At 36.7% G+C, this 26,405-nt stretch overlaps 1 protein-coding gene across 3 annotated transcripts in view; it reads right to left on the reverse strand.

The window, feature by feature from the left end:
* DMD (dystrophin) overlaps positions 1-26,405 on the reverse strand; it is a 2,124,682-nt gene that overhangs the window by 1,202,356 nt on the left and 895,921 nt on the right. For all 3 annotated transcript variants that reach the window (XM_060001925.1, XM_060001919.1, XM_060001920.1), the window contains one exon: positions 6,705-6,877. In XM_060001925.1, coding sequence (XP_059857908.1) covers positions 6,705-6,877 — 173 coding nt within the window. The remainder of the gene's footprint in view (positions 1-6,704; positions 6,878-26,405) is intronic.

Here is a 26,405-nt window from a genome sequence, read left to right on the forward strand (position 1 = left end):
TGTAAGCGCATTAATACTGTGGGCTTGGCGCTAAGGGAGCCAAACAAAGGAGAAATCCCTGGGGAAGCGGTTTCCAGCTCTCCCATTCCCAGCATCCTGTTGACATGTGGCACTGTGGTCCCAGCATGATGGTGGGAAATTCAGGAAAGCTTTCTCTAGAGTGGTGGTGCTCACAAACTTATCCTAGAGTCTGTACTGGCTTATTATAAAGTGTTTGGAAGTCCAGGGTGAAAGGCCAAAAATAGAACAATGTAAGATGCTTTTCTTAAAACTACATATTTTTTTTTTTTTTAAATTCTGAGATCGGGGCCTTCTTGTACTTAAAAATGTACGTAGTTATGATTTTTTTAATTTTAAGTGTAAATTTCATTCAAGTACAGCATACACACAGAAAAGTACACAAATCACAAGTGCACAGTTCCATACATTTTCTTAAGGGAAATGTACCAATGCAACTAGCATCCGTAACACCAGGACTTGCTCCTGCCCTTGTTAATTTCTATTCCCCACAAAGGTCACCATATCTGACCTTTAACCCCTGATATGCCTGTTTTGGAGTTTTAGATAAATGGAATCATACAACATATATCCTTTTGTGCCTGGCTTCTTTTATGCAACATGGTTTTCCTATTTCTTATTTTATGAACTATCATTGGTAATAGAATTTGATTTTTTAAATGCCCTCACACTCTCAGACCAGAATCTTGTTGTTACACAATAATGCCATCTTATGGCTACAGAGCAATTTGTAGTCTAGAAACTGCTTTCACTTTTTAAATCGTATTTGATTTGTGCTATTCTCTAAGACTTGAGGAATAATTTCCTGAAAATGGGGCAAATTTATTAATGGTTTGAGGGATAGGAAAGGTGGTAACAGAAAGAAAGGAAAGACAACAAAGTATCTGGCACTTGAAAGGTCCTCCTTAAATGCTTGTTGGAAGAAGGAAAGCACATTGTTTCTCTAATACTAGGTAGATATTATGTTAATTCTTTATTTTCATGTGTTTCCTGTAGGTATCTTTTATAAACAGTGAGCAATCCACCAAGAAATAGATGAAAATAGCATTTAGCAACAATGTTAATTTCTCATAAAGTTAAATATTTATCTTGCGTTTATATATACGGATATCTATCCATATACATGGATATGTATATGCCCACATAGGATTCATGGATTTAATATTTACTGTGTTCACCATCTGTGTTTCCATGGAAAGGAGCCACTTTTAATACTTCGAGGATTTGTAAGTTTACTGAGGCACATGTTGAAATTCTATTTGCTGGAAGACAACGTATGGAAGCTGGTCTCCTAGATAATGAGTGAGCAGTCACAGTCAATCTGGATTTTAATCCTCTACTTGCCTTGACTTAGACAGTAATGTCTGTTTTACTTTATGACATTTAATAGAGGTGAGTTCTGCCATTATGGCGTTCATAAATCTGTTGATTAAGGATGGTCTCAGCAACTATGCCTTAGGAATGCCAAGAGACTAATGCATTTTCTCATATCTGTAACTTATTTGTGAGTAAACTCTGTAGATCTATTAGAGCTAAATATTTTGGTGAAATAGAAATATGCAGATGTGTCACGTAGCATGTGTTTGGCAAGTCACTTAACATCTTTGTGATTTAGTCTCCCGTATAAAATAATGAAGCAGGATAAAATTACTAAGGTATTTTCTAGCTGTAAAAAAATCTTGTGCTATTAACTATCTATAATAGTTTAGATTATTATTCAGCAAATATTCATTCTTCTTTCCCTTCCACTGTAGGAAGAGACTACTTCCCCATTCTACTCATGTCAGGCTTGCTTTGGCCAATGGCATGTGAGTGGCTTAATATGATCACAGGTCATAAGTGCTCTTAGGAGATTAGGCTTGGTTCATGCTCTGGTGACCCGTCATGAGCAGACTGTGCCACTGATCCTTCATCTTAAGCCCAGAATAAATATATATGTAACAGACCTTAACCCAGCACACATCCTAGAGCCTAGCCCAGTTAACCATAACTTGAAACAGCTGCCCAGCCACACTCAGCCTAAGTCAGCCAAAACACAGACAACCTAAAGATCCATAAGCATGAGAATAAAGGCTTGTTTTAAGCCATCGAGTTTTTGGGGTGATTTGTATCGCCATATTACGGTAATAGCTGACTAATATACTATCATACCTGGATCATATGTGAAAATATACTAATACCTTCTTACTGGCTCAAAGGTATTTTGTTTTAACCTCAAGTTGACTTACTTAAAAAAAAAATCAGTAGTTTTTTGTTGAGAACCCAACATGAGGGTATTTAAAAATGTACAGCTTCTATTCATGAGAAAAATGCAAATCAAAACTACAGTGAGGCATCACCTCACACCAGTCAGAATGGCCATCATCAAAAAGTCTACAAATGACAAAACCTGGAGAGGGTGTGGAGCAAAGGGAACCCTCCTACACTGTGGGAATGTAAACTGGTGCAGCCACTATGGAAAACAGTATGGAGGTTCCTTATAAAACCAAAAATAGAATTACCATATGTTCCAGCAATCCCACCCCCAGGGCATATATCCAGAGAACACTCTAATCCAAAAAGATGCATGCACCCAAATGCTCACAGCAGCACTATTTACAATAACCAAGATATGGAAGCAACCTAAATGTCCATCGACAGATGAACAGATGATGTGGTATATACATACGATGGAATACTACTCAGCCATAAAAAATAATGAAAATGCCATTTGCACCAACATGGATGGACCCAGAGATTATCATACTAAGTGAAGTAAGTCAGAGGAGGACAAATATCGTATGATATCACTTATATGTGGAATCTAAAATATGACACAAATGAACTTACTTACAAAACAGACTCACAGATATAGAAAACAAACTTATGGATACTAAAGGGGAAAGGGGGTGGGGGAAGGATAAATTAGGAGTTTGGGATTAGCAGATACAAACTACTACATATAAAATAGATAAACAACAAGGTCCTACTCTATGGCACAAGGAACTATGTTAGATATCCTGTAAAAAAAAAAATAACGGAAAAGAATATGTATATATATGCATAACTGAATCACTTTGCTGTACACGAGAAACTAACACAACATTGTAAATCAACTATACTTCAATTTAAAAAAAAGAATCTATAGCTTCTAGTCTCTCTAAGGATTCAAAAATCTACCATTGTATGGGCTTGGTGGGAGATAAATTCCTGACTATCACCGCAATGGATCCCAAATTCCAGCTATTTATTTTCCCTAACCCCTGGCAGTTAGAACCTACTTATATGACTGAAGTATGCCTTATTACAGGAGTTGGCAATTTATGGCCCACCAGCAAAATCTGGCCTACCACCTGTCTTTATAAATAAAGTTTTATTAGAACAAGCCATCCCCATTCATTTGTATATTGTCTATGGTTTCTTTCACCCTGCAACAGCAGAGTTGAGTAGTTACAACAGAGATCATAGGACCTGCAAACACTAAAATATTTACTAATTGGCCTTTCAGAGAAAAAAATATCCATCTCCTGCTTTACCAAATAATTCTGTCAGAAACCTTAATTCTAAAATTAGTGACACAAAAAGAAATAATAATTTTGATACTTTTTGGCAGGATAGTAGCAACCAATATCCAGTGGCAATGGTACCTCTTGTGGACCAGTGGACCACGGCAGTGACAGAAGTTTATAATTCAGATTCATCTTATAGCTTGATGCTGGGTGTGTTTCTGGGTGCATATCCTGGTCTTCCTTGACAATTTCTGCCCGTATTTAAACCTGACTCGCAGGCCTTTCCATTGATTCCATGAGTTACTTGATATCCTTCCAATTATATTATCCTACCTAAGGTAACTGGAGTTACTTTCTGTTAGTTGTAACTCAGAACCTTGAACAGTCCACTGAACTTGCTTTATTCCTGACTCTGAGTAAGATGCTCCTATTCCACTCCCCAAGGATCTTGTTCTCACCCTCTCACATCGCTCACATCTGTCAACCTGTAATTTATTGGCTGTTTGTCCATTTTCTCTCTAGGACTGGGAGGTTCTTCAAATCAGGGACTGAATTTAAATCAACTCTCCATGGTGCTCAGGAAAATGTGAAAGCATATAAGAAAGAATTAGCAGGCATGAAGACTATAAGAGCCAGAAGACCATTATTTTTATCTTCAAAATTGCCAAGCTTGATCGAGTCATTATCATGTATAAGCAGTCTGCTAAGCACTCTACATACATTGTGTCATTTAATCCTCATAACAACTCTATGACTTAGAAAATATTTTTATCCCATTTTATAGATAAGGGAATTGTGGAGCATAAAGGTTAGGGAACTTGTTCAAGGACATAAATCCAGTCAGCAGGAAAGCCAGGATTCCAAAACAAGTTGAACTCTAGTGTCTGTGCTCACAAGCAATAACTTAAAACAGTTTTACTTGAGACTAGACTAAAAGTCACAGGAAATTTAGCAGCTCCTGACCAATTCCTAGAGGAACCCAGTTAGAGAAAAATTAGGATACTTTTGCAGAATCTGGATAAGAAAAGAGTGGGTCTACTGGCGTTAGTGACACACTATCTCTTGCCAGACATAGGAAAGACCCCACCCAGACATGGGGTGAGAATTCAGGAAAGACCCCACCCAGATGTGGGGTGAGAATTCAGCTTACTCTCTCTGTGGAATGGCATTAGTCTTCTGCTTCTTTTAAAGACTATGGTTGAAGGTGAACTGAAAGGGAAAGAGTTGTATGACTGTCATAAGGGAATACCCAGCTCACAGACCAAAGATGACATAAAGTGGGGGAGAAGTCTCAGAAAGCAGAAAGTTTCACCTCTGCTTTCGTGCAAGAATGGGAGGTGTCTATAGAAGCACAGTAACCACTGGCTACCCAAGAACCCTGCAAGGTTCTTAAGGGATAGTGTTGGCGGCCTTGGATGGCTGGAAGAAAACACTGAGAGAAGACAACAAAGACAAAAACATCTCCAAAGTGGAATGAGCACCCCAAAAGACAGTGATGAAATTGACCTCATTGGAGCAACTTGTAAAAGCTCATTTTGACTCAATGTGGGCTACTGAGAGGTGTACCATGATGGCAATATGAGTTTGTCTTTTGCAGCATATACATAGGGTTGCTGAGTTTCTTTCCCTTTATCAAGAATGGCTTTGGATACCCTAGGGCCCACTGTTTTCCAGTAAGTTGAGATAGAACTACTGGACCATCCAGGGAAACATATTCTCAGGCTTCTTGCAGGAGGCTTCAGTCCATACACACTGAACATCCACTTCGTGCTCAAGACTACCTTAATCCTGAGCATACCACACAAAATAAAACACAGCTTTTGTCTCTCAGGTGCTTGTGCAGGAGGCATAAAAGGAAAAAATCAATCAATAAAATCGACTGCTATGTAGTAAATTCTAGGAATAGGTCACTTTGGAGCAGGTCCTCTACAGAGTAGCCACCAAGTCTGGTGACATCTGCAAATACATAAATAGTATGTTGATATATTCCATTAATGTTAAACTAATATCTAACTTTCTATGATCAACTAATATTTTTAGGATTTTAAGAAGGAAATAACATCTCATATGAGACTTGAAGGGCAGGTAGGCCAGAGAGGGCAGAAAACATTTGTGAATCTTTAAATCAATTTAATAGTGATAGAGCAGAATTTGGAGGGGTTGTAGGGCAGGCAGGAATTGATAAACAGTGAGGCTGACCAGAGGAGCAGGGGTCATGTGAAAGCCTTATATCCCCAATTAATAAGTTTGCACTTTATTCTAAAGGGAATGTAAGTTTTCTTACACTTCAGAAAAACAATTCTGGATGAAAGATAATGGGGAACAAAGTGGGGATGATCACTGGAGACAACTGAGATTTCTGCTAGAAGTATTGATTTAGGAATCTAATGCAGTAAATGAAGGACAAAAATAGAAGTAAAGATGGCAAGAAATGGACAGATCTGAGAGATATTAAGGAGGTTCTTTGTAATTATTAAAAATGATTTGATTTCCTCTGAGAATAATGAAGAAGATGGTCTTGAACAAATCTTTGAAACCAATTGTTTTAAGCCATTACAACTTTATTCCTTTTAACCTAAAATTGGAAGATAAAACAATATCTTCTTGTAGTATGAGGCTAAGAAATGTATGTGACTTTTAAAAATCTGGTCAACAGTTGGATATTTTAATTAAGGGAAGCACTAAAAATTAATTATTTTAAATCAACAAATTCCTTGTAGCAAAAAAGTGAGGGGACTTCCAAATGTAAAGGATCACCTTCAAAACAGAAACAACACACGAAAATCAACTTTGTGTTGCCAGCTTATATTTCCAATATATTAATCTAAGTATAGCAAATGGTTATAAATCTATAGGATACAGATTTGACCAAAGGTATACAATTTATATTGTACAATTATTTAAACCACCTCAATTAAATGACCAGATGGGTTTTGACATTACCTGAAATTTTAGAGGATATTATAGTGCTCCGACGTAACACTAACTTCAGTACAGAAAAATTTGTTGAATTCAGCTCATTAGTCTGAACTGTTCATCATTATTTTTTCTTACTCCACTTACCTTTTTCCAGTGAAAGTGATACTTCTCCCTCTCTTCCTCCCTACCTCTCTTTTTTTCCATGGAGAACACTGAAATGAACTCTAGAATTCCTGGGAGACAGGTATAATCATTTAGTAAAAGGAAAGTGGTACCTACCCTTGTCGGTCCTTGCACATTTTGTTAACTCTTTCCCATTGGAAATCGAGCTGTGAGAGAGCTTCCTGTAGCCTTGCCTTTTCCACCGGTGTGGCACTTTGCAATGCTGCTGCCTTCTTATTGTGAATAACGTCAATCCGACCTGAGATTTGTTGCAGGCTGTCTTTTATATTCTGTAATATTGAAATTTTAAAGCAAGTCAAAAATGATTCAGCTGTCTATGGAAAGAGAAGAAAGGAAATTTATCAACCCCCAAAGTAACTAATGGCCTCGCATTTTTAATATGGACTTTTTTTTTTTAAACATCTTTATTGGGGTATAATTGCTTTACAATGGTGTGTTAGTTTCTGCTTTATAACAAAGTGAATCAGGTATACATATACATATGTTCCCATATCTCTTCCCTCTTGCGTCTCCCCCCCTCCCAATCCCACCCCTCCAGGCGGTCACAAAGCACCGAGCCGATATCCCTGTGTCATGCAGCTGCTTCCCACTAGCTATCTACCTTACGTTTGTTAGTGTGTATATGTCCATGACTCTCTCTCGCCCTGTCACAGCTCACCCTTCCCCCTCCCCATATCCTCAAGTCCGTTCTCCAGTAGGTCTGTGTCTTTATTCCTGTCTTACCCCTAGGTTCTTCATGACATTTTCTTTTCTTAAATTCCATACATATGTGTTAGCATACGGTATTTGTCTTTTTCTTTCTGACTTACTTCACTCTGTATGACAGACTCTAGGTCTATCCACCTCATTACAAATAGCTCAATTTCGTTTCTTTTTATGGCTGAGTAATATTCCATTGTATATATGTGCCACATCTTCTTTATCCATTCATCCGATGATGGGCACTTAGGTTGTTTCCATCTCTGGGCTATTGTAAATAGAGCTGCAATGAACATTTTGGTACATGACTCTTTTTGAATTTTGGTTTTCTCAGGGTATATGCCCAGTAGTGGGACTGCTGGGTCATATGGTAGTTTCTATTTGTAGTTTTTTAAGGAACCTCCATACTGTTCTCCATAGTGGCTGAACCAAATCACATACCCAACAGCAGTGCAAGAGTGTTCTCTTTTCTCCACACCCTCCCCAGAATTTATTGTTTCTAGATTTTTTGATGATGGCCATTCTGACTGGATTAATCTCCAAAATTTACAAGCAGCTCATGCAGCTCAATAACAAAAAAACAAACAACCCAATCCAAAAATGGGCAGAAGAACTAAATAGACATTTCTCCAAAGAAGATATACAGACTGCCAACAAACACATGAAAGAATGCTCAACATCATTAATCATTAGAGAAATGCAAATCAAAACTACCATGAGATATCATCTCACACCAATCTATTGACTTTTAAAAGTCATTAGCCTTGAACCCCAGTGATTTCAACATGCCCAACTTCAATGGATAATTCACAGTCCTCATCTTGATACAGGTGATTACTCACTCCCTCCATCTTAAAACTCTACCTTCATTTGACTTCTGTAACCTGAATTTTTCTGGTTTTTCCTCCACCTTCTTGTCCACTGCTTCTCAGTCTGCTTTACAGAATCCTTCCCATCTTACTAATCTCTTAATATTGGAGTGCTCTAGCTCAGTTCTGACACCTTTCCTTGTCTATCTATATTACCTCTTATTTGGTCCCATGACTGTAAATAATCTCTATATGACAATGACTCTCAAACTTACATCTCCAGCCCTGACCTCAACTCTGAAATCCAGACTCACAAATCTAGGTACTTTCTTGACACTTGGATGTCTCATGAGCATCTCAACCTTAGCATAACCACATTCTGAACTGCATCCCCGTATCCTTCTCTTCCCATGGTTTTCTCTCCTTTGGTAAATGACATATCAATTGATAGTTATTCAGGCTGACAACCTTGGAATCATCCTTGGTCTTTCTTTTTTAATCTCTAGTATTCAAATTGTTGGACAATCTTGTTGGCTCTACTTCTAGAACATGTCCAGAATTTGACCACTTCTCATTATCTCCCTTGCTATTGCACTGATGATATAAGTTATCCTTATATCTCACCTAGATTATCACAATAGCTACCTAAATGATCCTCCTGCTTCCAGTCTTGCCCCTCTCCCAGTCAATTCTCCACACAACAGCCAAAGAAATTCTTATAAAACATAAATCAAATCATATTAATTCTCTTCTCAAAACCCTCCAATGGCTCCTCATCAAACCCATAGTCTTTTTTTTTTTTTTTTTGGCCCAGATGCCCGACTCGTGGGATCTTAGTTCCCCAACTAGGGATTGAACCCGCGCCCAGCAGTGGAAGCGACAAGTCCTAACCACTGGACCGCCAGGGAATTCCCAATCCATAGTCTTTATCATGGCCTACAAATCTCTACCTAGCTTGGCTGTACACTGCCTGACATTATCATCTTATTTTTTCCTTATTCTGCATTTGCTGTCCTCTCTGCCAAAAATACTCTTTCCCTCCAAGACACTTATATGGCTGTTTTCCTCACTTCTTTCTCATCTCAGAAGAGCCTTATCTACTGTTCCATTTTAAGTAGCAGCGCCAACTGCTCTGTATTCCCTGTATTGTTCATTTGTCTTCATGGCACTTATGACTAACATGAAATTATACAACTACTGGTTTCTCTACATCACTAGACTAGATCCTATGAGTGCAGGGATGTTACCTGTCTTGATCTATATTGGGTTTCCAGAGCTCAAACCTGTGCCTGGCACATGGTAGGTACCCAGTGCATTTGTGCTGAATAAGTGAAAGTATCTAAAAATTTAACTCCATAATTTTAAAGTCTAGATTATATTTAAGGGGAAAATACACAATGCCATTAAGTAATAAAAATCTTTTAAAATATTAATGTTCAAAAAATGCTAAAAACTTACATATTTGTCTAGTCTTACAAATGTGAATTTGGTTATTTTGCTCATCTGCATTGTCAAAGACAAGTCAATTGAGTAAACATTTATTGAGCTCTTTCCTGTACAAGGACCAATACAGAGAAAGTAAAGGTAGGTGAAGCACAGTTTTATTCATTTTGAAGAAGTTTTAAATTGATCTCATTGAGGTAGTAAGGGAGGATGTGGTTTGGAAACTGAAGGAAACAATTATAGTTTAGAAGTCCCAGTTAAATGATGAGAAATTATTTGATGAGTGGTCTAAGTGGTACCAAATCTTTTCTCAAAGTTCAGAAAAGGAATGAATCATATATCATATATGGTCACAAGCCAAGGAAAGGGCTCATAAAGGAAGTGCAATTTGGGGTAGACACAGCTGAGTAGTTGAAGTGGAAAGGACATCATACTTAGTAGGTAATACACATGCAATGACAGGGAACATGAGTAGCCGTATACGACTGACATTTCAGAAATGTACAGGATCAGGGAAGATGGGTCAGAAAACAGAGGCTGGAGATGATTAATAATGTGCTTTAAAATACTGCATGTAATTCAGTAGACAGTGGGGAACCATGACGTGTGTGTGTGCATGTGTAGTAATTTCAAATATATACAAAAGCAGAAAAGGAAAAAAGGAAAATAGTACAAACAGCCCCCATGAGCCCATTATCCAGTGCCAACACTTATGAAACCATGGACAATTTTGTTTCATTATATTTCCACCCATTCACCTCCTCAACTGGATTATTTTGAAACAAATTGATATATTATCCATAAATACTTCAGCATGTTTCCAATATACGTGAATTGTTTTCAAGGAAAGTACACATAATACCATATCCTACATCTAAAAACTTTAAAGTGTTATTAATGTAATCAAATATCTAGTTGTCCTTCATAATTGAGTTGAATTGAGAAAGTTGTTTAGGAAGGAAACTTGGCAGAACTCAGTGACTGTTTGTTGGGTGAAGAAGAGGAAAGACTTGAATAACTCCCAGGTTTCTGGCCTGAGCATCCGGATGAATACTGATATCTGAGTAAAAGGATTTCAGATGGATGAACAGGTTCTGTGTGCACATGCATTTGTGTGTGTGTGTGTGTGTGTGTGTGTGTGTGTGTGTGTGTGTGCGTGCGTAACAGATGATTTCCTTCTGGACACATATTATGAAGCCTTTGGGTTGTCAGACGATAGACATTCAATAGGCAGTTGGCAACAGACTTTGAGAATATGAATGAGATGGCAAATATCGTTGGGCCATACGTATTCTCACATTTCCACACGGTCTGGCCTTTCTGAGCAAAGAACATTGGCATCTGGGTTAGAGGATAATTGAATAGCAAACATACCTTGGTGTTTAGATTAGTGCATTTTTCCAGGGAGACTTAGAAGCTTATCTTTCTTGGATCCCTTTGCTTACATTCCAACTTACATTCTGAGGATAACAGACCTAGACCTTCCCCTCTCTCTGGAGAGGATGTGTTTACATTCCAGAGCAAAGGTCTCTCTCTGTTTGTCTCTCTCTTCCCGCCTCTCTCTCCCCTCACCCACCCAAGTCCCTCCATGTCTGTCTGTCTGTCTCTATCAGATGTGCCAAATCCTTTATATAAGCTCTAATGTTTATAATGTTGGGGTTTCTGTCTTGTACATCTGGCCCTCACTGCACGTCTCATGGGGATTTGAGTAATTAGTGAGATGTTCTCTGACCCAGAGATCACATGCTTCCTGTCAGGATAAATAAATACAGTTGACCCTTGAACAAAATGAGGGTTAATCTGTGTATAATTTACAGTTGGCCCTCCACATCTGTGGTTCCTCCGCATCCACAGATCCACCCAACCATGGATTGTATAGCACTGTAGTATTTACTGTGGAAAAATATCCACATGTAAGTGGATCCATGAAGTTCAAACCCATGTTGTTCAAGGGTGAACTGTATAAATATAAAAACTTAACAGGTATCAATAAAATGAACATATTTGCTGACTTGCAGGCAAAATTGGGGTGGTTCAACCATGTGTGAGATGGAGACTAGGCTAGATAGGGGGTGCCTGTTGCTAAGCCTGCAGCTTCCCAGAAGGCTGGCTCTGAAGCAAACTCCATTGGGCAGCAGGAGAGAAGTCATGGGTAGATCTTAGGGAGCTTTCCTGCCTCATTCTAAGACTTTATGACTGTGGTGCATGAGGACTTGTCTTGGGGGAAGATTAATCTATAGAATCTTGTGAGGATATAGATAATGTCGGTTTTAGGGGCAAAAGTCAATGCTTACAATGGGACCCTGAGGAAAGCAGCTGTGTTCCCAGGTCTTCAAATCAGCTAGACACAATGGTTATGGGTGATGTGAGTGAATTTCAGAGAGAGAGAGAGAGAGAGAGAGAGAGAGAGAGATTGTTTATAAAATTCCAAGGTGTTGTCTTCAAGTCCATGAATACCTTGCGATTAGAAGGTTTCATTATTTTTTTGTTAAGCAACTCAATTTAACTCTGTGGTCAGAATATGTATCTAACAAGTATTACCATGTGAGAGAAAGGAAGACATGCCAACACAGAAATATCCTGTGAGATTCCTTATCTGGAGAAATGCAGGTTAAAATTGTCTTCTGCCAGTGTTACAGAATTGCTAGTCAGTGGAATGTAGTAGGTGTTGTTTCATTACAGGAGAGATGGTCAAATTGCTCAGAAACTTTTGTTAGAGTGAAAGCGTGAGAAGAAAATTTGCCTAACGACGACCCTTTGTGGAAAGCAGAGGTCGAGGTTGGAGATGAATATGTCTGAAGAGTAGATCTCATCAGACCTTGGAGAAGAACCAGAAGAGTAAAATATTTTAAAACTAAAGGGAGAACGAATATCAGGAAGGAGGGAGGGAGGGAGCCACCCAGAAGTCAAATGCATCTAGGAACAGGAGTAAAAAGTCAACTGTGGATATTTAGGAGGTGACTGGTGATCTTATCAAGAGCAATCTCAGCATATTGAAAGTATGGAAATGTAAATCTGGACAGAGAAGACTGTCTTCCATTGTCAACCTCTTTCACTACAAAATTGAAAATAGCTTAGTACTACACTATGGTTTGCTTTATTTGACATAAGACACTTCTTTATGGAGGAAAAGTTTACTACTAATAAAAACAAAACTGAGAATATAACAAAAATTTTTAAAAGACAGAATGGATCTTGTATATGTTATCTATGTCCTAGAAGTGCCTTCACTCAAGCAAACCTCTTATATTCGTTCTTTCTTTTATCCACCTGGCAAAATTTCATTACCATCTCCTGATGGCTCTGAGACTAGAGTCTTGGGTGGAATATTTAGGGCTACCCCACTAGCTGGATTAGATCAGGTGCACCAACATGACTTCTCTTCTGCTTCTGTTAACTCTGCTGACCTGGACAGCCTGACAAAATGACCTTTGCCAGTGCTTGCACTGGCTCAAATCCTGTTGATGTGAGTCACGGACTCCATGTTAATGTGGCTGCCAGCCCAAGGGCAAAATTCCAGAACTCTGACAAGTGCTCCACTTGATACCAAGCATCCAGCTGACTGACATGCTGATTATTGAAATTCACACTGGGGCAACCAGCCCCATTTGTCCGTGTGTTGGGAGCCCAAACACTTAAAATGAATAGCTGTAATTTCCTAAAGGGGTAAAATTCAAGAGAAGAGAAGGAGGATCTTCCCCACTGGTCTAAAAGTAATCCATTCATGGCTTTCATGCGGGGTGTGTGTGAGAGAATATATAGTCTCTCTCTGATGATTTGAGTTTGCAAAGCTTCCTGATTTTAATCCAAATCTCTGGAGAGTTCCCAGTTCTCTGGAGAGTGATGGAATTGCTTAGAATCAAGTTATGAACAGTTTTAGCAATTCTGGGCAGCATGTTGTAAAAGCAAGAAAACTTTCTATCTTAAATGAGAAAAGCAAAAAGCAAGAACTGGGGTAGGAGATGTCATACTCCCTGGATACCGAGATAATAGCTCCTTGGTGCATTCTCAGAGAATGCTGTCAAAATTGGCTGGAGTCCAGGAAATCCTTTTTAAAGTCCCTACACATACTCTTGTCCCTGAGGCACTGCACACAGAAAAATGGTATATGCACCAAAGAAAATTCTGTAGCAGTTTCCATAGTTTAAAGTCAGAGATGAGATCTTTTATAGCTTTTTACTATTTTAGTTTGTCTAGAAATAAGTGATCTTTACAGTTTCTGACCCTCTGAAAATGAAACCATAGTCACTGTAGTTGCTATGGTGATAGAAAAATCCCTAGGATCACTACAGAGTATATTATTTCCATTTCTCTCCCTGAAATAGTTCCTTACCTTACCTGAAAATATGATTGCAAAATGAGGAAGCACACACTTTTTAGTCAACTTCCTTCCTGATGTTGATATGCACCTATGAAATGACCTCCCTACTCCCCATTTCAATTCTGTGAGATGTTTATTTGTCAGTCACTCTTCCTGGAAATGGAAATTTCAATTTCTGGAAGGCACGCATACATAAGTCTATATAATTTAAGTCCTTGATATTTCAAAATAGCATCCTTTCCACTCTGGTTCACAGAATCAAATAAGTTACCCTTAGTTATACACTTTTTTTTTTTTTTTTTTTTTTGCGGTACGCGGGCCTCTCACTGTTGTGGCCTCTCCCGTTGCGGAGCACAGGCTCCGGACGCGCAGGCTCAGTGGCCATGGATCACGGGCCCAGCCGTTCCGTGGCATGTGGGATCCTCCCAGACCCGGGCACGAACCCGTGTCCCCTGCATCGGCAGGCGGACTCTCAACCACTGCGCCACCAGGGAAGCCCTATACACTTTTAATTGAGAAAATTTTGATAGTGAAGCAACTTTTGCAACTGAAAGATGAAGTCCAAATATGTACAATAAGGGAAAACAGAAGACTATGAACTATACTGCTTTAACTCACATTTAGAGGTGAAAAGCCTGTTGTTTAAAGAAGAGCTCATTGATAACACAGTCATAGTAATATAGGCCTCAGCTTTGAGATAAATAATATTTAGAAATGTGGGTTTCCCTTTAAGAAAAGAATCAGTTTTTTAAGGGTATTCATAACACAAACAATTTGAACCTATAAGTACTTTGTTGATTCAAGTATTATGTAGTAAGTGTCTTTAATGAGCTAAAAAAGAGAAACTAAGACTACAGACAATTGATCTAGGGAACCAAACAAGGCACCTGTTTGCCAACTAATCAGGCTGAGATAAAGGTCTCAAGTAACTCTTAACTAGGCTCTGTTCTCTATCATAAGGGGCATATTTCTGCTGCTCAGTTTTTCTTCCTTTTAATGTAAAGCAACAACTACTCCCTTGCTGTTAGAATGTTCCACTATAGAGCATGCCTTTACCCACCTAAATGGTAAATCTATTTATATGAATGTCAAACTAGATACTGTAGAAAGTGAACGGGGCTGGAGTAGGAGACAGTGATATCTGATAAATTGAATGTATTATTAATCACTTCTGATGAAAATAAACTTAAACAAGAACTTAGTGAATTTATAATGTCTTTTCTTACTTATTACTTACTTATTGCAAGTATAATTATTTTATAATTATTCTGGAAAGTGCCTATATGATTTCTGTTTCTAAAAGTGCTATTTAAAATAGCATATTGCTATTGTGCCTTCTCTGTAATCTATAACTTATAGGTAGCCTTAGTCCTGTTTTATACCAAGAAGCAAGCTCAAACACAGATTCCTAAGTTTAAAACTCTTACTGAGGTAAGATTTGAAATAATAGGTCGATCATATGATGTGTATACAAACTTTAATCTGAAATTCTGTCTTCTATTTTAAAGTTTGTAACAAAATATTTAGAAATTATTTATAAAATATTTACTGCAAATTTTGCAAGTGTTCACTTAGTAAAAGTGTTTCCATAAGAAAAGCTATCTTAAAATTGAAACAATATAGTTTCAGATATATAACAAAATAAGCTAAAATATAAGATAATATGAAATTGTCTAAGTGTATTTTCCCCCAAAACTGACTTCCATATTTCAATTATATTCTGGCTTGAAGTATATTGAATTTCATTTAAAAACTGTAAAATTGCTTTCTAGTGATTCTTCAGCTTTTATGTCCCAAAATGACTCATGGGAGCAGATGGCTTTAAACACCTATAATTCACATTTTTTTTAAACCATATTTACTTCTTTTTTTTTTTTTTTACATCTTTATTGGAGTATAATTGCTTTACAGTGGTGTGTTAGTTTCTGCTATATAACAAAGTGAATCAGTTATACATATTTACTTCTTGAAGAAAATTTCTATTTGGTTCACTAAAAGCTTCTTCATCACATCTTCTCCCACCTCTGCACCATTCAGTACTGTTAAGCATAGCCTTCACCACACAGCCCTGGTCTCTGTAGCCCTACCAAGTTCCGCTAGGCCTCAGGTTTCTCTCCATTTCTCTGAGAGCTATAGCTCTGTCTTCATTCATTAACGCAACAAATATCTGTTGAAAACCTACCATGTGCCAGATACAGTCTAGGTACTGGGGATACGATAGTGAGTCGGAAAGACAAAGTCCTCCTTTTTCTGTTAGCTCACAAGCACTTTGCTGTAGCTTTTAGCCGAGTCGATCATTCAATGGCTGATTCCCTACATCTGCTGATGCCCACTATTGGACACTATTAGTGAATCTACAGAACCTTCTTGACATCTTGCCTATCCCGTTTTCCAACTCCACCAATAAGATCCAGTTGTATCAAGGTGATATTTAGATTGTGGGAGTGGCTGAGATTGTCCACAGAGGCGGGGTTAGAGGAAAGAGGGCTGGGAAAGGAACATCAGAAAAACCCATATTTTGCGAGCAAGTGTGGAGGAAGAACTAAAGAATGATTCCAAAATTTATATCTCTAATTGAGATGATCTCCTGAACTTTGACTTATATATATCCAGTATATCCAATATGTCTCTTGATATCCACATGGATGTGTAATAAACATCTTAGACTTAACACATCAAAACTAAACTTACACTCAACCTTGCACCCTAACCTGATACTCCTGCCGTTTTCCGCATGATACAGTTAATGGCAGCTCCATTGTCCCAGTTGTTCATGCCAAAATTCTTAGTGTTATCCTTGAATCCTCTCTCTACCAACCCACATGCAACTGGCCACCAAATCCTATGGGCTCTACCTTGAGAATGTATTCAGGACTTAAACCCCCTGCCACTCTGATCCAAACCGTCATCTCTAGCTTGGATAGTTCTGAATATGGGTATAATAACAGTGCTTTCCTAATAGGGTTGCTGTGGTGACCATACAAGCTACCACAAGTAAAGAATTTAGAATGGGTCCTGGCACATAATAAATCAGTAGTAGCCAAATGCCACTTATAGTCAAAGCATGAATATTTCAAAGGCTTTATCTTCTACAAAATTATTCTCAGTTTCTGCTTTCTACATTGCTTGCTCCTCTTCACAAATTCAGTTACACTCATGCCTTATACTGTGTATTTTGTCTATATTATGTCTCTCTTACTTTTATTACTTTCTAACTTGTTTGTGTAACTCTGACATGTGTATTCAATTAATGTTACAAATTACCAGAGCACAGGGATCACATCTTCTATTTCTCTTTTAGAGAGTTAAACACAGTATTCGAGGCTCAATACATATGTGTTAATTTGAAGTGAAAAGTTGAGTTGAAGCTCTGAATCTTAACTTGCTTATGAAAATCAATTTGAATGGAACCACTGAACCTTTAAGGTTTGTTACATTGTTCTTGAACTGTTGCAGGCATGCATTCAGGCCTGAACAGATGTTGTGCGTGCTTCAGGCATCTCCCTGTTTATTCTATTTTACTTTTACTGGTTATTTAGCTGTTAGAGTAAATAGTGGAATAACAGTCCATCTGTATTTCCTGGCCAAGTTTCTCCATGGTTACCTCACAGTACCTCAGATACCTAACAACAGACAAAGTCCTTCATTTAGAATTATGCCTAGTTCCCCAGATGTCACAGAGCACCAATGAGAACAAAAAGAAACCTGCAAAACCTGCACTTCACTGTTCCAACTGTTCCACAAAGACAACAATCCTAGCCATCAGCACCAACTCAACGAAAAATGATTTCATAAATCCTTCTGTGATAGGTACATTTTGCATTATGTTGTGCACACTGTCAAAATCTTTTACAAAAAAAAATCTTGATAGAAAAATCGGCTCTTGCGCATAGCAAAGGAGAATTGTGTAGAAGCAAATGCTTTTCTCATCATTCAAAATTAGATATATGGTATTCTATGTTTCCAAATATTTTAGAACCAGGACATGCCTTTAAGTCTTGTGTAACTGAGCAAAGGAGGGGCAGATAGATTTTATGAAGAAAAATTCTACGGCAATACAGTAATCCAGGGAGACCTGAAAAACTGATTACCACTGAGGAATGGGATTGAAAAATGTGGACAGGATGCTTTTCTTTCTTCTTTTCACTTTATACTATTTTATCCTATTTAAATATACAATCATGAGCATCTTATTATTCTGATAAAGAATGGAAAATCTAGCACGTGTCATCAAGCAAGTTTACAGATAACTACTATACACAACTGAATGTAATTAAGTCTGTACAAATTAATACAAATGACAGTACACTATTTTGGAAAATAAAGGAAACATATTTGGTAATATTTTGCCCATTTTATAAATGATTAACGCTGTTGACACTGGGAGAACATGCTTTCTATCACAGCATTTTACATTTGGGATAGAAAAGCAAAACCACTGTTTCATGTAATTGTTCTGAACCTAAACGCACAAATTTAAGAAAACCAACAAACGACAAAACAAAACATGTTAACAACATGTTTTGTTAGGATAGGGATCTTAATACTCTTCCTCCTTTCTTTATCTTTTTGGAAACCCCAGAGATTTCCCTAATGGTGAGAACATCCTTTTGCCTCAGGTTTGGAAAACTCAATTTGGGAATTTGTAGTAGTTGGTATCCATTAATTAAAGTGATTTACAATACATAGTTCTTGATTTTTTCCTTGACTGTTTAATTACATGCATTAGGATTCAGAAACAAGCAGATGGGTAAAAGTCATTGTATTAGATTGAACTATATGCAATTGCCAATGTTTGAACATTTTGACCCACATAATGCCAATTCATAAGATTCAACTGAATGTTATTAAAGTATCAACATGCTCATGACTACCATTTTAAGCAAGAAAATTGATACAGATCAGCTTTTTTAAATGGCAAAAGAAAAACAACAAAATAAATAACAAAAATAAGTCTCATAATTCCAAGGGAAAAAAAAAAACACTATTGATTAAAGTATCCTTCACTTAGAGCTTCAATGCTTTTAAATAGTTTGTCATGGTTCTGAACTCAGAACAAAGGATTCTAAATTACTGACATAGAATTAGGAAAAAAATGAATTCAACATATTTCAATGAAAAATAAAACTCCACATGAAACAATAATGACAACAACAAACTAAAAAATAGCATCCTATTCTTGGTAAAAGCCATGGAACATGGAAACATGGAACAATTTAGAGCCTGCATCCTCAAGAGTAATATTAAAAAATGAGCTATTCATTTGGCACCTAAAATTAATAGAAGAATGAAAAATTTTACCCCTGAATAAGTAATACTTAGCTTTGGAAATATAGTAAATATGATTGAAAGTAAGTAAGATTCTCTAACCAAAGTTTTTGTCAAACGCAAATGTTTTTTAGCCTATGTGCATTCTCTTCTTTTACTTTTTTTTTAACTTTAAACTTTTTTTTTCTAACCTTTAGGCTACTTGCCAAATCTGGAAATAACTTTTTGTATATTTTATGCTATTATTAACATTTTACTTAAAGTTTTTTTTTACATTTAAGTATGCAATTTTATGTTTCACCACATTTTTAAAAAATTATTTATTTTATTTATTTATTTTTGGCTGTGTTGGGTCTTTGTTGCTGCGCACGGGCTTCTCATTGCAGTGGCTTCTCTTGTTGCGGAGCACGGGCTCTAGGCACGCAGGCTTCAGTAGTTGTGGCATGTGAGCTCAGTAGTTGTGGCTCGCGGGCTCTAGAGCACAGGGTCAGTAGTTGTGGCACACGGGCTTAGTTGCTCCGCAGCATGTGGGATCTTCCCAGACCAGGGCTCAAACCCATGTCCCCTACATTGGCAGGCAGATTCTTAACCACTGTGCCACCAGGGAAGCCCTCACCACATTCTTAAAGGCAATTTGTTTGCAGGATTATTTACATGGAAATTTAATTTACAATAATTTTTAAGACTTTGGATATATGGTGAAGTAATATGGGTTTTGCAAAATTGGAAATTTATATAATTACACATTTTTTACAAGAATTTTTCTAGATAATCCTACATGATTTCACTTTATCTTCACAATATTACTGCTGAGTAGGCTGGGACAGGTATTATCATTGATCTAATTTCAAAGTTAAAAACACTGAGACACAGAAATTTTATGTGGCTTGCCCAGGACACAACTAAGAGTCAGATTCGGTGTCTAAATTTAAGACTTTCATGTTCAAATCCAGTGCCTTGCCAACCACTCTAGCCTATTTTTTGCCATAACCATATAATGCAAGCCAAGTGATTGGGAAAAATATTACTAATATTTTAATTATTTGTGGGTTTCTTGCCACACACTTTCATAAATGATTGGTTTAAAATTCAGTGTGTACAAACCTAGAGCAAATTTCTCCATGCTGGTATATATGCTTAGTTTGTTAGAATTCATACATATGGATGATTTAATTCAATGAGTTTGGATATCATGTAAAAGAGACTAATTTTGTTTCTTTTTTTAAATTAAAAAAATCAGTTTTTATTCTTGGAACTACTAGATTAGCATTGTTCTGTCCTCTTCAATCGCAGACTTCATACCTGGATTTACCAGACTGTCATCCATTCATTCAACAGATGTGCACTGAGTGCCTATTTGTGGTAGGTACCGTCCTAGGAGTTGGAGATATAGTGGTGAACAACACAAACAAGATATTTTTTTCTTCCTAGTGGTTATGTGTATGATGGATGTTGGTCACCAGAGGGAAAAAGTCAAAAGGAGTACGTGGCTCATTTGCAAACCACTGCAAACGGTAAAAATTGTATCTTTTGCTGTGGCTGACTCAGTATCACCATCTTAATAAATGTAGCTCTGCAGTTAAATGGATACACATACACTTAAATGCACGTATATGTGTTTTAAGAGTTATAAAATCCTGCATGATTGCTTTCACATTTTAAGAAGGCGGAAATAATAGCTTTAGGCAGTTTTAGTTAACAAAAATGCCTTGAGACCCTTTGTAACTTGGCTAACAGAGGAGCACACAACTTTTATTTCTGAGAAAAAAAGGATGAGAGAAACCCATTAGTAGCTGTTGTGACAGCAGCCATTGGGGAGTAGATCTATCTCAAACCTGAGAAAGAGAAATTGGAGCACCAAAGACTCAAACTCCAGTTCATTTTCACTCTCTGGAATTTGTCTTTATCTGACAGATGAAGGCAACATCCTATATAAATCTAATTCTTATCCACTTTATGCCTCATCTAGTTACCAGGCACTACATTAATGACATATCAAATTGGGAAGGGTGTTCAATCAAAAGGCATTAAAGTACTTATTAATTAATTTTTTCTGAGCTTCTAAAGAAATTTTTTTAAAGTTATATTTAGTGGCTCTATGGTAAGGTGTCCTTTCGATTTTTTTTCCCCTGCATTGTTTATGGCCACATGTCAAAATTATTTCCTAAATACAACTATATACTTTGGTGGAAACATTCTCCATAGGATGATGCACTGTCCTTACATAAGTAACCAATCAGTAATTATATATCACAGATCAAAAAACATGACATCATAATTGGTCAAAGAACAGCTTGAATAGTTCATGAATAAAAGGAAAACCTCCACACAACTTAATTGCAACCACAAAATTTCAACCAGCATCATGAATTGTAAGTTTTAACATGGAAGTTTCTGACTTCCAGAATTTATAGGACGCAAATTATCAAAATAGTCTTGCTAGGAGAATGGAAGGAGGCGGAGGGAGTCCTTAAAGTACATTTTAGCAAAGATGGGAGTAAACTGAAGCATGGGGATCAAAGTAGGACAACTGATGGGCCTGATAAAATAATGGCTGGGAGAAAAGAATGAATAATTTCCTATAAAAGAGAGACATGTAGAAAACATAAAGGGAAACTATCAAAGTACATATAAATATGAATTATAATGCAGTAAATATCTATAATATCTTCACTATAAGAGAAGTAAAAATTGAGGTACTATATTAATGATTTAAATATGATTTCAATTATAGCAAATAGATTAATATTTGTAAAGTACTTCACAAATATAAATAGCAAGTCAATCAAGCAAATAAAATAAATAGCAAATCAAATAAATCCCAAATCATAAAAGCAATTGAAAAAAGCAAATATATTTATAGCTGAATAAATGTGCTAGTTGAAAAGCTTAAACATTGTCCAACACCATACACAAAAATAAACTCAAAATGCATTAAAGACCTAAACATAAGACTAGATACTACAAAATTCTTAGAGGAAAACATATGCAGAACACTCTTTGGTGTAAATTGCAGCAATATCTTTTTGGATCCACCTCCTAGAGTAATGAAAACTAACAAATTGTAACAAATGGGACCTAATTAAACTTAAAAGCTTTTGCACAGCAAAGGAAACCATAAACAAAACGAAAAGACAATCCACAGAATGGGAGAAAATATTTGCAAACGAAGCGACTGACAAGGGATTAATCTCCAAAATATACAAACAGCTCATGCAGCTCAATATAAAAACAAACAAACAAACAACCCAATCAAAAAAATGGGCAGAAGATCCAAATAGACATTTCTCCAAAGAAGACATACAGATGGAGAAAAAGCACATGAAAAGATGCTCAACATCACTAATTATTAGAGAAATGCAAATCAAAACTACAATGAGGTATCACCTCACACCAGTCAGAATAGCCGTCATCAAAAATCTAGAAGCAATAAATGCTGGAGAAGGTGTGGAGAAAAGGGAACCCTCTTACACTGTTGTTGGGAATGTAAATTGTTACAAGCACTATGGAGAACAGTATGAAGGCTCCTTGAAAAACTAAAAATAGTACTACCATATGATCTAGCAATCCCACTCCAGGGCATATATCTGGAGAAAACCAAAATCTGAAAAGATACATGCACCCCAATGTTTATTGCAGCACTATTTAAATAGCTAAAACGTGGAAGCAACCTAAATGTCCATCGAGAGAGGAACAGATAAAGAAGATGTGGTACATATATACAATGGGATATTACTCAGCCATAAAAAAGAACGAAATAATTCCATTTGCAGCAACATGGATGGACCTAGAGATTATCACACTAAGTGAAGTAAGTCAGACAGAGAAAAGACAAATATATGATATCGCTTATATGTGGAAACTAAAAAAATGATACAAATGAACTTATTTACAAAACAGAAACAGACTCACCCGCTTTGAGGCACAGACTTTCACAATTACCAAAGAGGAAAGGTGGGGGGGAGGGATAAATTAGGAGTTTGGGATGAACATATACATGCTACTATATATAAAATAGGTAATCAACAAGGACCTATGGTATAGCATAGGGAACTCTACTCAATATTCTCTAATAACCTGTGTGGGAACAGAACCTGAAAAAGAATGGATATATGTATATGTATAACTGAATCACTTTGCTGTATACCTGAAACTAACACAACATTATAAATCAACTATAATATAAAATAAAAATTAAATTAAAATTTAAAAAGAAAAAAAAAGAAAAACTTGATTTTTCTCAGAGAAATCATGAAATGATTACATTATTCCAAATGTTACAGTCCAAAATATCAGTTCTTACAATGTGGTAACATATTAATAAAAGTCATATTTTTCCATGCACCAAACTATTCGATTATAAAGTTTAAGTAGAATTCAAAAAGCATTTGTAAACAAATTTTGCCTTGATACTTTATATGCTCCATGATTATTTAATTTAGAATAATTACAATATTCTTTTGTTTGAATAGTATTAAACTGGTGAAAAATCTAACCCTTTATCTAGCATGGCCCTGTATTACAATTTACACAGAAACATTAATTATTTTATTTACCTTCAGATATTTTGTTCAGATTTGTATATACAGTACCTCCTTCTATTATCTAACTTTCCTAATACCAGAATAGAAAACCAGTCAGCTTGCTCACGGCATTAGTTTTGTCTTCATTCAAGTGACTGACATTATTAAATTTGTGCTTAAATGTGATGAAATAGATTCCAAAGGAGAAAGATTTTGACCAGAGTGATAAGATCTCCATCGCCAGCACTTTTGCCTGTGCTTCACAGCAAGAGTGGAGTACCGAAGGCAAAGTTATCACAGAGAAGAAAGAAATCTTACATTTCTCAAGTGATCTTTCTACCAAGTTCACAGGACACCTAAATTCTCCTGAGCCCCAAATCTGCTGAGAATGGGCTTTTATACACCCATGCTCAAGTTTCTGGTGAACACAGAAATAAATCTTCTATCTTCTCTCTGAAAACATTTCCAAAATCTGAAAATCTCTCCTTACCACCCTAGCCCAAGCCACTGGCATCCGTTCTTCAACTGTCCTCCTTGTTTTTACCCTTGATCCCCTACAGTTCTACTCTCAGTGGGGCAGCCAGTGTGATCTTTTTAAAGCATAAATCCGATCACATCAGTCATCTTCTCAAAAACCTATCTCGCTCAGAATGAATGGTAGACTTTATGACGGTCCACCATTTGTTTGCTTATATTCTGTCTCCCTCTGCTTTAACAAAAGCTGTATGAGGGCGGAGTCCATCGGTTTTGTTTACTGCTTTTTAAGCACTTAGAGCAATGCCTGCTATATAGGAAGTGCTTAATAAAGATGTTTGAATGAATGAATCCTCCCTCACTCCTTACATTATTGCCTTGTCCTAATAATTCCTTTTAGGTCTCAAAGGTCCTGCATAAAAGCTGAACCAGTCAAAGAAGACTGAACGACTTTTGCTTTATGATCTTTGGCTTTTTCAGCTACAACAAGCTCTCCCCAGTGCTGCTGAGGTTGAACAAAGGCTGACTTTACTTCTTGATCTTATCTAAGCTCTACATTGGGCCCAACTGTCCTGTCAACATCTGTGAGTTTTCTCCATTTGTCTACACTTCTTGTCACTCACCCTGGCTACTAAAGACACAAAACATTTTATCCACCTCAACCAGAGCATCTTTAATATCATCAGTTTAGAATCTTTAATATCATCAGTTTAGATGAGACAACTGAAATGATGCATGTCTGACTTCTTTCTTTTCTTCCCTTTCTTTTCCTCTTCCTGCCTTCCTTTTCTCCTTCTTTATTTCCTTCCCTCCTTTCTCCCTTTCTCCCTCCCTCCCTCCCTTTTTCTCTTGCTGAAGTATAGTTGATTTACAATATTATAATAGTTTCAGATGTATAACATAGTGATTCAATATTTTTATAGAATATATTTCAAGTTATTATAAAACACTGGCTATATTTCCTGTACTGTACAATATATCCTTGTAGCTTATTTATATCTAGTAGTTTGTACCCTTTAATCCCCTACCCCTATCCTGTCCCCCTTTCCTCTCCTCACTGGTAACCACTCACTAGTTTGTTCTCTATATCTGTGAGTTTGCTTCTGTTTTGTTACATTCGTTTGTTTTGTTTTTTAGCTTCCACATATAAGCAATAACATACAATATTTTTCTTTTTCTGTGTGACTAATTTCACTAAGGATAATGCCAACAAGCACATGGAAGTTGCTTGCTTCCTTTTATGGAATCTTTTTGAACTGGCATAGATTCAGTGAGAATTAGAACTCAGGACATTTTTCCTATGAACTGGCCACACCAGTCCTCAGTATTCTACCATGTTTTACCCAAATTCACCCTTGCTATGCTCAACATAGTACCCTTGAAACCACTGCATGAAAGGTGGTACAGTATAGGGGTTAACAGCTCAGAGGTTAAATCTACTTGGCTTGGGTGCAAATCCTTGCTCAACCGATACTAGCTGTGTCAACTCTGTCAAGTTATTTTACTTAATATTTCTTCAGTTTCTTCATCTATAAAATGGGGATAATAATTTTAGATATTTCATAGAGTTACGGGGAGGATCAATTAGTTAATACAAGTTATCGAGTACCTAAGCCCTATATACAAATTGATCCCCCTTTTGGCAAAAGATAAAGCATAGTTGTCATCCTTATTCTAACCCATGCTCTTATTTTTGTCCTAATAATTCACCTTTATCCATGTCAATCCCTAACTGAGCAACTAAGGCCTAATTAAGCAACTAATTGATAATATTGGCTTTGACATAAGGATAAATATTACTTTTGTGTGTGTTTCTCATTCATCGCTAGGTATGCCTTAGCTAATGTATTAGCTATTAAATGCAGATTTACAATGTAAATAGGTGTTTATCTGGTTAGTTCTTGTCAAAATGATTAGGTAGCTTTTGAATTCAATACATCTATGGAAATCATATGTGCTATATTATTTATATTTTGTTCAGAAAGTAATTATTTTAACTTATTGCACATTATTTGTGTTGTATTATACTTAAAAAATATGTATGTTAAACCACAGAGATACCTACTACAGTTCTGTAATTTGATTCATGCAAATGTGTCAGGAATAAAATCAACCACAATTTAATTTCAAACCTTCTCAACCAGCAGCTGTACAATTTATGCACTGCTTTTCTATTTTTACTACTAGACAATGACAATGATGAATGCCTTTAAGAGGAAGTACATATTCATTGAAAAGACTGAAATCAAAACTATCCCCC

This window comes from Delphinus delphis, chromosome X, assembly GCF_949987515.2.
Source record: "Delphinus delphis chromosome X, mDelDel1.2, whole genome shotgun sequence".
Lineage (NCBI taxonomy): Eukaryota > Metazoa > Chordata > Mammalia > Artiodactyla > Delphinidae > Delphinus > Delphinus delphis.